Here is a 12,950-nt window from a genome sequence, read left to right on the forward strand (position 1 = left end):
TGGCAATGAATGTTTGTGGCTTACCCTCCTTGTGAAGGGTGTCAATGATTGTCTTCTGGACAACTGTCAGATCAGCAGTCTTCCCCATGATTGTGTAGCCTAGTGAACCAAACTGAGAGACCATTTTGAAGGCTCAGGAAACCTTTGCAGGTGTTTTGAGTTGATTAGCTGATTGGCATGTCACCATATTCTAATTTGTTGAGATAGTGAATTGGTGGGTTTTTGTTAAATGTGAGCCAAAATCATCACAATTAAAAGAACCAAAGACTTAAACTACTTCAGTCTGTGTGCATTGAATTTATTTAATACACGAGTTTCACAATTTGAGTTGAATTACTGAAATAAATGAACTTTTCCACGACATTCTAATTTATTGAGATGCACCTGTATGTATGTGCTGTATATATTTTGTCTGTAATACAGGTTGACAGTGTAAGCCCTGTACATTAAGGCTGTTAAAGCTGTTTTAAATAGCAAGACAGTGCTTTGTCTCCCAACATCATTGTTGGTCTAAACTTTTATTTTAGCTAGTTTTTGTTTTCTTCTTTTTTAAAATACTTTTTTTTTGTTTTTTAACTGATTTAGGATGAAAAATGGCATGTGTTTTTTTTTTTGTCCATATTTGAATGACAGTAGAGTATAATATGAATATTATCTGTAAATCTTTAATTAAATTTGGTCAATCATAAGCAATAAAAGACATCCGAGGTATTTTTTTCATTGTTGCTAATTTAACCGTGTGTTTAGGGTTGCCTTCATGTACATTTGGTGTGACATAACGCACAGACACACTTTGGTCAAATGTCAACTTTTTATAGTGGTATAATATCTTACTAGAGTAGAATGATTATATATAGATAGATTATAAGAGTGCTATATGTTAGCACTCTTAATTTGTTTGTTTAAATGAGTAACAAAATCTGTAACAGCACCAAATGGATTTGTATGATTAATATGCAATCCAGTGTGATTTAATATATCTAAAATCAATTAAAGTTTATAGTGCATTTTCAATATGTTTATGCCTCCTCTGTAGCTGCGTATAGATTGACAGATAATCCCCCCCCCCACCCTGACATCTAGGAAATGAAAAAAATAACTCAGGAATGTAAACAGGAAACACAAAAGGACTAGTGCACTAAAACAAAGCTAGATTTCAGAAAATCCATAGGTCAGATATAGTGCTGTCATATCGACCTGTAGATTCATGATCAATAGAGCCATGCAAGTTCAATATTGCTGTTAGTGTCCACGAGGCAGTGTCTAAGTATCTTTAAGAACTTTCTTTTTTTTCTTTTTTACGTGGAATACAACAAAGTAATATTTCATAAGCATTTCATATGACATTTGTGCTACACTGTGCCAAGTCTTCTGAAGTCATACAACAGCTTTATGTGAGAAACAGAACATAATTTAAGTCATTATTTGCTGAAGATCTTCCCATCTGTCACAGTTCTTAAATTTAATTAGCACTCAAATCAGTTCATTTATTACCATTATTATTAATTATTATTTTGTTTTTTTTGTTTTTTACTTCAAATGCATTTGCGGTTATCTCAGTCATGCTGTACGGTCATTTCACTTTAACACACACACACACACACACACACACACACACACACACAAAAAGGTTATTTTGTGTACTTTGGTATTTTTGGGGGGTTCGATCAAGGCACGTTGTCGTTTGATGTCACTTCATTGGCTACAAACCTGGTGTAGTGCAATTTTTATGTGCCATATTTGAATTGAATGTGAATAAGATTTAAGAACTTTGACAGAGAGGACGATTTGAATGATGGATTTGTTTTTTACAAACACACAGCTTTTAACCTCACAAGACGTGAAGTGATGAACTGGAGTGGTGTGGATTACTTGTGGATTATTGTGATGTTTTTATCAGCTGTTTGGACTCTCATTCTGACGGCACCCATTCACTGCAGAGGATCCATTGGTGAGTGAAGGACCATGGAATGCTACATTGGAATCCATTGGTGAGTGATGGAATGTTACATTTCACTAAATCTGTTCAGATGAAGAAACAAACCCATCTACATCTTGGATGGCCTGAGGGTGAGTACATTTTCAGCAACTTTACTTACTTTAATGCAGCCTAAACATTTATATTTAAGTGTGCACAATTATCAAGTTTAACTTGTGTTAAAATCACACTCACTGAACCAAATACAGGAGAGAACCACACTTTGCTTTGTTTGAAGAGAAAGACATTCCGGTAAATCACTTGTTTTCATGATAACTACTGTACAGACTTCCTCTTTTTTCACCTCTCAAATAAAGTTTCAGACACCAAGTGCTGCAGACGCTGAGTGATATGACTCATCAGAATGAAATGGTTAATGGTTATTATCATAATCACATACTTAGTATTATAACATAAGCATAAAGAAAGTGAACGTGACTCGGCCTGTGGAAGAGCCATTTTGCATTTCAGGAGCAGTGTGTGTGGGGTTAAATGAGGTCACTGGCTTTTTCTGCAAATTTATTTTGCATGTTTGCTGACGTCTGGTGGAAAGTCTTTGCTGCTGCAGTTTTCTTCTTCAGGCGGGTGTCATCTTTTTTTTTAGGCCAAGGACCCATTGGTGAAAATATACAGAGCAGAGATCCTTGTTACAAATTGTGAAAAATTTGTTGTTGCATTTTAAGTCTGACCTATAACTGGCTTTTTCTGCAAATTTATTTTGCATGTTTGCTGACGTCTGGTGGAAAGTCTTTGCTGCTGCAGTTTTCTTCTTCAGGCGGGTGTCATCTTTTTTTTTAGGCCAAGGACCCATTGGTGAAAATATACAGAGCAGAGATCCTTGTTACAAATTGTGAAAAATTTGTTGTTGCATTTTAAGTCTGACCTATAATATAATGTGTATATTACCATAGTCTTGTATTTACTTACATTACACCCTAAAACATAAAGATTCCAAAAGGAGACATTCCAAAACAAAAATATATCATTTAATATTTTAATATATGTATATAACTAATTTTTGTGGAAAAAAAACATATGTGAGCTTAAACAATTATTGTAAGACCTCAAGTTTATGTTCTTTGATTTACGCCTTTCACCTTTGTATGGTTTAATATTTCATGCCAGGTTAAATGTAGCATTTTTTGCTTATTGGATGACAGCATACAATAATTTAGAATTTAGGTGCGGCATCCTCCCCGTGCTTTAAGTGTTTGGTCCGTTTTTTATGACATTCTGACAAAGGTCAAATGGGTGGAGTCTTTCAGTCCATGACGGGGCATGTGCTTTCTATGTGGATCTCATTAATATGAATAAATAAGCATTATTATTTAAAGAACATTTACAGTACTTTTTTTTTTTTTTTACATTTTCTGAAGAAAATGTGAGTGCTGCTTGCCTGTGCAAAATTCAGAATTTTGCTAAATGGTCGAAAAGATATTCTATGTGGTTGCTAGGGTGTTCTGGATGGTTACTAGGTGATTGTTTACTGGCCCAAGTCAAAAGAGAATTTTGACTTGGGAAAGAAAAAAATATCTTAATTTGTGTTTTGAAGATGAACAAAGGACATGAGTAATTAATGACAGAATTTTCATTTTTGTGTGAACTATCCCTTTAATATGCTAAATACCTTAAGTTTAATAGTTATGAGCAATAGTATGCTTGTCTTGGCAAACACCACTAATAATATAATTGTCCCTTTGAGTTTATTTTTTGTCTTTTAGCCATTTTTTATAATTGTATTATTTGTATACTTTTGTTTGGCAGATCTCTGTCGCTTCGGACAAAAGCGTCTGCTAAAAAAATGAATAAATGTAAATATACCTGGTGCATTTCTGCCTTTGGTCAAAAGAGGGCGCAAGAGGAGAGGAGACTCCATGTAACTGTGTGCATCCATTGATTCACAACTTTCTCAATATTCCTCCGTGAATTTATCCAAATTACATATGGAACTTTAAGATGTACGTGTTATAAATATGTGTTAACCCTGTAAAGCCTGAAATAGTAGTCTAAAAAACGGATTATTGAACTTTTAGACAAAAAAAGAAGAAAAAAAGAGAAAAACTTAAAAATACATTGTGTTTTTCTTTGATACATCAGGACCATATAGTATGATATAGGAGAAGATGGAGCTCAGACTTCAGAAGAAAAAGTTGCTGATATGGAAATGGCCAAAAAGTAAAATGAAATTCTGATTGCAATGTAAATCAATGAGATCTTTATAACTGAATAGCAGACTACTTACATATAATACACATCAGTTGTCACTCTGTATCTGCCAATAATATGTCTTAGGAAGATGATATTTAAATGCATAGTTTTATGATCAAAGCTCTGTAGTTTCAAAACATATAAAGCAATGCAATCTAATGATGATTGAGAGATGAACAAATAAACGCTCCTCAAAAGCCTATGAATGATATTCATTCATTTTAACAATTTTTCTAAAAAAAAAAATAATAATAATGTATGGATAATCAAGTAATTCTAAGTTGTTTCAGTCCAGTAAGTGTTTTCAAAGCAAAAAGACACATGAACCTCAAAGTGAATGTTTTTACAATTATACTAAAATACATTTTACTTGCTACACAGGTGACAGATGACACCTGCTGCCAAATGATAATTAATTTTGTAAACTAAAGCCTATTGACTCCTTTTCCTCTAAATATGTCTTGGCCAAACTAACTTTTTTCAGGGAACTCTTGAATACAGAAAAGAGAACTGTGCTTTTTAAGTCACATTGTGAATTTTATTACGCTAGATCATGCTGATCACAAATGATTCAAGTTATGCATTTCATTAGCAGATGTTTCTGCTCAACCTCCTCCTTCTTTTCAGAAGGCTACTAAATCACTCTCATTCATACTGCGGTGATCCCGTCTTTATGTTAACAATTCGTCCTGTCTTCCTCTTCCCTGCTCCCTGCTCTCCCGTTTCTCTCTCGGCACCTTTGTGCCCCTCCCTCGCTCCGTTGTTATGTTTTTCTTCCTTTCTTCCACTCTCACCAGGTAACCAGACCTCCTGTGGGGGTATTGAGTTTCCACTTTCCCAGAGAAGGAGACAATTTGAGCCTCACAAAGCCCACAAAAGCTGTACGGCACCATCCCTCGTCTCTCGCTCTCGGCCCTTTCTCCCTCTAATTCACCACTGTCCATGTGCCTACCTCGCTATTCCCTTGGCTATTTTATTTCTTTGCTCTCTTTCTCTCCCTTTTTTTTGGTTTGAATCAGATAAACGGACAAAAATAATTGCGGGGCAAACTGTGAAACACACGCACATTGGCAAAAATCACAGACCTCAGTTGCTCACAAGAGATGGGAAAGAAATCCAATAAAATAAACAGTGATTGGCATCTTCTCTAATGCGTTCGTTCGATACAAAACACTTGTGTGTGTGTGTGTGTGTGTGTGTGTGTGTGTGTGCAGCTGGTCAGCAAAGAACAAGTGTAACTGATGACAGCAGTGGCACCGTGAGAGACGAGCCGAGATTTACCCTGTGACCTCTCATGCTGTCACTCACCGAGAAAAATACTGCGTCATTATAGCCGTTTGCTGCTGTTAAAGGAGTCATTCATTCAGAAATGAAACTTCGGGCATCATTTATTCACCTTCATGACTTTGTCATCTGTGAAACTCAAAAGGAGATGTTTTGTAGCATGTTTGCGCTGCACTTTTCTGTACAGTGAAGGCATGCAGAGACCACAGCGGAGAGGAATACTTTAATTTAATTTAATTTACTGCACTGCTGTAACAGCATATAAATTTAAGGTTGTTTAAAAGTTTTTACTGTAAAAGTTTTAACTTTTACTTTTTTAAACACACACACACACACGCACGCTAGCTTGGTTTGTGCCTTTTTAACCCAGCATTTTTTAGTGTAAACAGTTTTTTAAAGTTGTAATAATACTTTATAATTTTACTGTTTTTATAGTAGTTTTATCAAATAAATTCAGCTTTGGTGAGCTTAAGAGAATTATTTATAACTATAGTGTACATTGATCTTTTTTAAAGATGTTATTTCTATGGTGCTTTTAAGGTGTTTTTGTTAGTTTTTGCAGATCGGCAGCTCTGTATAATTTCATTGTATGGAAAAGAGCAGCTTGGACCTTCTGCAAGTGTCCTTTAGTGTTCCATGGAAGACAGAAGAACATGAAGGTGAGTAAATGATGAGAGATTTTTTTTTTAATGAAATATTTCTTAGTCTATGTTGAAGTAGTGGCTTTTCAAAAATAAAAAGGGGGAAAATGTTGTAATGAATTCAGTTTTGGCTGAATAAGACCAGGCCTTTCCAGCAGCCAAAATGGCAAAAATCAAAAGAAAAGAGTCTGTTATAAACAAGTCTCTTAAAACAATCTCTCTCTAGATGAAGGCCACAAACTGTAAAATTGCTTTGCAGATTTGGAACAACATGAAGAAACTGGGGGAAAATGGATATTCAGATTGAAATAATTATCTGCAGTTTTCTTCATCTTCTGAAAAAATGTGAATGGTGCATCCCCATGCAAAACTCACCTCCTCAATACTAGGATGTAATAATAAGACCTAAGGTGTTACTTTGCGGTTGCTAGGGTGTTGCTATGTGGTTACTTTATGGCCAAGAGTCAAAAGAGTTCACCCTCAAGTCATATTATGATCTTTATATGTGGTGTAACGGTGGTGGGCCCCAGAAAGCAGTTTAAATCAATATTTAAATAACTAAATTAAAGTGTTCGGGCGCCAGACAGGAGTCAGCCTGTCAATATTTATATAAACCCAGATGAGCTCTAAAAGCCACCGGTTACAAACCAAAATAAGTTTACAGTTTTTAACAACCACAAAAAAAAATGAAAAAATGAATAACTGCACAAGAAATCGAGGGTTTTTAGTTCAAAATCCTATTATATTTTCATATACGCAAAGCACAATTGTCCAAAAAAAATCATTACATCACTGGTACTCCTTTACACCTTGTCAAAGAGATCTAAGAGTTTCGGATATCGGGTGATGCCGGTCCACTCTATTCCCGCAGTCAATTCGATAGGTTCAAGAGTCCAGTTCTCAATGGATATAACCACAAAAGAAAAAGGGAAAATAAATATATATACAAACAAGATTTATATAGGAAACTGTTCAGCTTATAATAGAAAAATAAAAAAAAATTATATACTCACACACCAAAGGACAATGAAGGTGTGCGACGAAAGGGGCGAGAGCGAGTGGTGTGTATGTGCGCAGACGAAGCCAGCCAACCAGCTGTACAGATGAGCCGCTACTCCCCCAGAAGTCGGCTTGGAACTCAGCTTTGAAAGATGAATTGGAGGCTATGAAGGAAGGTACCTGGGCAACACACACTTTAGCTCCCGCATCCGAACACACTCAGCACTTCGAGAATAATAATCTACAAACACTAGTAGATATTCATGTCTGTGAGAGCTACGAGGCAGTGGACCCATGATATCTACTCCTAACATCTCGTTTGGACGGGTGGTGGTGGTTAGTGACGTTCGGCAACGGATAGGCATCTCTCTCTGTGATCGCATTAACTTTTCGGTAATCTACACAAAATCTCAAGCTTCCATCTTTTTTGGGGACTAACACAATAGGTGAGGCCCAGGCAGAATGTGAAGTTTCCACAATGCCCTTTTCCAACATTTCCTTTAACTGTTCCTTCACAACAGCCTGTTTTTCCGATGTCAAGCGATAGGCACGTTGTTTAATGGGTACAGGATGAGTGGTGTAGAGACAGTGCTGAAGAACAGTAGTCCTTCCAAGCTGGTGAGTACAAACCTTGGGATTTGATGTGAGAAGGTGCAATAACTGCTGTTTTCTTTCTGATGATAGGTGGGCACTTGATACTGCTGCAGCTATCAATGTTTGGTAATCCATTATATCTGACGATGCTAATGGAAATTGTGGTGGAGGAATAGAACTGAACAACAAAAGGGTCTGGTTTGAATTTTTCTTGCGTTGTCTCCTGTTCAGCTGTGAGGGTCTTACAACTGGAACACTAGCTTGGCCCGGTTGAAAAGGATTTCAACCCAAAGGGCATAACATTAAATTCATACAGGCCTGAGGAAGTGATGAAGGCAGTTCTAGACTTGCTCTCTGGGTTCATAGTTACCTGCCAATAGCCACTATTTAAATCTATGGTGGAAAATATGGCTGCACCTGAGAGGGACTCCAGGATTTCAGTGACGTTCGGCAACGGATAGGCATCTCTCTCTGTGATCGCATTAACTTTTCGGTAATCTACACAAAATCTCAAGCTTCCATCTTTTTTGGGGACTAACACAATAGGTGAGGCCCAGGCAGAATGTGAAGTTTCCACAATGCCCTTTTCCAACATTTCCTTTAACTGTTCCTTCACAACAGCCTGTTTTTCCGGTGTCAAGCGATAGGCACGTTGTTTAATGGGTACAGGATGAGTGGTGTAGAGACCGTGCTGAAGAACAGTAGTCCTTCCAAGCTGGTGAGTACAAACCTTGGGATTTGATGTGAGAAGGTGCAATAACTGCTGTTTTCTTTCTGATGATAGGTGGGCACTTGATACTGCTGCAGCTATCAATGTTTGGTAATCCATTATATCTGACGATGCTAATGGAAATTGTGGTGGAGGAATAGAACTGAACAACAAAAGGGTCTGGTTTGAATTTTTCTTGCGTTGTCTCCTGTTCAGCTGTGAGGGTCTTACAACTGGAACACTAGCTTGGCCCGGTTGAAAAGGATACTCCTTGTGGGGAGCTACCTTAAATTAATACTTCCTGTCTGCTACATTTATTTGCAGGCCAGTGGAAAAGATGAAGTCCAAGCCTAAGACTACAGAGTAAGACAGGGCTTTGGAGGTGAGAATGACAGCTCGTACAGTGAAAACTTGGTCATGAAGTATGAGCTGTGTACTTGTCCATCCTAAAGGTACTTCGGCCTCACCATTGGCCAGATAAAGAGGACCAAGGGACCAGGGATGGAGGTGGTCATGGGGACTGAGTTCCTTCCACAGGCTCTCGTGAAGGAGGGTATAACTTGCTCCCGTATCGACAACGGCCTTTCCTTTCCAGGCTCCAATATTAATGGGAACAACTAACTGTTGAGGTACGGAAACAAATTTGTTAGAGGCAGGGAATGTTTCAGACTTGGGGGTTGGCTTTGAAGGAATTGTGACAGACATGGCATTATTAGAAGGCGAAACTCCTAACTTCTGAGGGTGGAAGGAATGTTTACTTCCCATAGAAGGATGCTGACTGGACGACTGTTGAGTAGACGGAAGAGTGGAATAGAGGGGACAGTTTCCAGGTGGATGGTGTCCTTTGCATCTCCAGCACTGGACTGGAGGTTTTCCAGCAGGTCGATTTGAGGCGAGTCTTTGCGGTGGTGGGGGTTGAGTTGTTATACGTCCTTCGTAGTGTAACTGTTGTGCATGGTCTTTTTCCAACTGAAAGCCTAGTTTCACTACCTCATCCACAGTGTTTACACGACTGAGAAGTTGGCTGGCGAGGTAAGGTTTGATGTTCTTGAGGATCATTTTTACTAACTCGCTCTCAGTTAGAGTGGGTTTCCAACGTTTACATAAAGCTCTGTAAGTGAAGGCAAAGTCTCTGATTGATTCTTTTTCTCCCTGTGTTTTAGTCCTAACTCGCTCTGCCAGCTCATCTTCATAATCTTCCGAAAGGAAGGCGGAGAGGAAAGCGGATTCAAACTCACTCCAGGTACTAATGGAAGATCGAGCAACTTCCCACCAATCACGTGCCGTACCATACAGGACAGTGCGGAAGGTGGCCAAAACATCAATTTCATCCAAGGGGTACAAGGCCAAAAAGTCCTGACAGCGTGTTAAATATAACAATGGGTCAGAGTCATCTGAGGGTCCAGGGTTCAAGTCCCTGTTCGGGCGCCACTTCTGTAACGGTGGTGGGCCCCAGAAAGCAGTTTAAATCAATATTTAAATAACTAAATTAAAATGTTCGGGCGCCAGACAGGAGTCAGCCTGTCAATATTTATATAAACCCAGATGAGCTCTAAAAGCCACCGGTTACAAACCAAAATAAGTTTACAGTTTTTAACAACCACAAAGCATGGAAAAAGGATTAAGAGAGATATTCGGCTGGTGATCGGGCTATTCTTGCAGCCTGTGGATCTCTGACTCAGGTAATCCGGATAGGAGGGATGTCACATGGGAGTTTCATGCGATCTTGATGACAGTACAATTTGCCTTGATGCGCTCATTTGCACTCCGTCTCTCCCTCTATTTACCACTCTTCCTTTTGGCTGCGCCTTCCCCTGAGGATGGACAGTACGTTCAGTATTGGAGGTAAAAGTGTGATGACTGTGTACATCGTGTTTAGGTGCTTACTTCCTGAATGGAAACAGTCTGACTTCCTTATTGGCTCATCGGATGTTCTTATCCAATCAGAATCTGCCCAAGTTCACTCCTTGGCAACTTAAAGGGGTCATATGATGCGATTTCAATTTTTCCTTTCTCTTTGGAGTGTTACAAGCTCTTGGTGAGTAAAGAAGATCTGTAAAGTTGCAAAGACTAAAGTCTCAAATCCAAAGAGATATTCTTTATAAAAGTTAAGAGTCAACCACGCCTACCTAAAACGTCTCGTTCTAACACGCCCCCACATGTCTACGTCACTATGTGGGAAGATTTGCATAACGCCGCCCAAATGTTCACGCAAAGAAAGAAGGCGTAACTTTTATTCTCGCTGTAGTATTGTTGCTGCCACCATGTTGTGAATGCGCTGTGTGCTTCGTTGTGAAAGCAAAACTACTTTGTTTGGCCTTCCAAAAGAGGACGATATCCGCTGCGTCATGCCTGAAGCTGATCCGTGCTGGCTGCTGAGGAAATACTTCAACTTCGCGCTGTGGATCGCCGGATCGCTTTCACCGTGGACAAAGCGGAGTCCAGCCCGGGGTCGTCACATGTGGTTGCCGCAGGCATCACAGTATGGTGAGGGGCGTAACATTTCCGTCACACGCTTGAGGAATTCGGCCAATCACAACGCACTGGATAGCTGGCCAATCAGAGCACACCTCGCTTTTTCAGACCGATGAGCTTTGTAAAAATCGACGCGTTTCAGAAAGGCGGGACATAGAGGAGAAACAATAATGTACAGTATGTGGAAAATAATGTGTTTTTTGAACCTTAAACCGCATAAACACATTTCATTACACCAAATACACAAAATAATGTTCTTTTTAGCAGCATCATATGACCCCTTTAATGTAAGAAGATTTACAGGTAATCTAGATCTAAATTGAACCTTTTGTGCTGTATAACTATGCCTACTGCAATCACCCATGCAAACAGATAAGCGATTAGCTGTCTGAGTAAATAGGCTAAGGTTTATTGGCATGACTATACACATTTACAATATTGATAAAGCATTTACAGGTCAGAGATCTCAATATGAACTGAATATAGCTTGTAAAAAAATGTTTTTTCAAAGTTGTAAATAAAGCATAGATTATTGGAGGACATTTTCTAAGAAAACACTATTTCAGTCTTCAAAATGTTACACTTAATTTAATGTATTACTTGCCATTTCTTTGTGAAATTTACTAGCAAATTCTTAGTAAAAATGATCTCTATACCATTTTTATATATCATTTCAAATGTATATATATATCCCCTCCCCCTCTCCCTCTTTCTCTTTATTCAAAGCCATTGATCATGCATGCAGAAATTTAGCACGCCCATAGCTCCAGTCGGGAGCGCTGGGGCGCTGTCCTACATACTGCTTCTCCATACACACACACACACACACACACACACACACATACACACACACGCACACACATACACACACAAACACACACACAGGGCAACCGCACTGACAAACTCTTGAGCCGTTATACATAAGCACGCAAATTTTTTACAAATTGTGGCATTCCTACCTGTTCAGCCTACGAACTGCTCTCAAAACTTTTGGTGCATGAGTTTTATTTTGGATCTGACTTTAGATTTTCACTTTGCATCTGTTTTCTTGTCTTCTACTGGAATATCATGTTTCATATATCTAAGTTGTATTAGTTTCCTTTTGCAGGAGCATTTCTGCTCTAGCTTTTGTGCTCTTAACTGCTGATATTGTTGGCTTTTGTATGATAAATTGCTTTAGCTTTTCCTCAAGTTGTTTTGGATAACAATATGATTAAATGTAAATGTCATAGAGATGCATGCTTTTTGCATTCAGATGTCTTTTTTTTCTTGTGCTTTAAGTAAACAAATTAGGAAACATAAAATCCACATTTTATTTGTGCATGAGATGTTTTGTGAACCACATAGTTTGGTATAAATTGTTTACCTTTTTAAAATTATGTTTCAAGGTAAATGTGCTCAGAGCCAGTAAATATATTTTGAAACAGGCTTTAATATTCCAAATTATTAAACAATTTTTCCAGCCTGACCTCTTAATGTCAGTACTTACTTATTTTTAACAGATCACACAATAACAAAACATTAAAATGACAACAATACCAGATGCTGATGTTTATGAGGAACAATGCACACCTCCCTGAGGACTACAAATTGTTTTGGTCAGTCTGTTGGCCCCACCCACACATGCAAGCCACCAATCACCTGGTCTTGACTTTGTGCCAATTCTGGCCGCTGGAATCCAGACTACCAATCACCAAACTCAGCCTGATGCTGTGTGATATTGGCTGCTGCTTGGCTATAGACAGCGCTGGGTTGGTTTGGTTGATGGTACACACAATAGACACAACAGTCTTAATCTATGTATCTGTCTGTCTTGCTATCTCTATATCATCTGTATCATTGTCTACGTCTTATTTTATATTCTTTTTGTTTATATAGCAGTCTGTAATCTATAGTGTTTACTTTTTATTAAAAAAGTCATCTGTTTTTTTTTTCTTCTGACTGTCCATCCATCCATCCATCTGTTTGTCATCTGCTTTTTAATTTGATCTATCTATCTATCTATCTATCTATCTATCTATCTATCTATCTATCTATCTATCTATCTATCATCTATCTGTCT

The 12,950-nt window shown here is 38.2% G+C and overlaps 1 protein-coding gene across 1 annotated transcript in view; it reads left to right on the forward strand.

Annotated features, from left to right (window-relative positions):
• The first annotated feature begins 12,511 nt into the window (after nucleotides 1-12,511).
• The window catches only part of LOC107660499 (RNA-binding protein Musashi homolog 1-like), a 48,481-nt gene continuing 48,042 nt past the window's right edge, over nucleotides 12,512-12,950 (forward strand). Inside the window, exon 1 of the mRNA XM_016449852.1 lies at nucleotides 12,512-12,639. Within this exon, the coding sequence (XP_016305338.1) occupies nucleotides 12,512-12,639 (128 nt within the window). The remainder of the gene's footprint in view (nucleotides 12,640-12,950) is intronic.

The sequence above is a fragment of the Sinocyclocheilus anshuiensis genome, unplaced genomic scaffold (genome assembly GCF_001515605.1).
Source record: "Sinocyclocheilus anshuiensis isolate Anshui unplaced genomic scaffold, SAMN03320099.WGS_v1.1 scaffold433, whole genome shotgun sequence".
NCBI lineage: Eukaryota > Metazoa > Chordata > Actinopteri > Cypriniformes > Cyprinidae > Sinocyclocheilus > Sinocyclocheilus anshuiensis.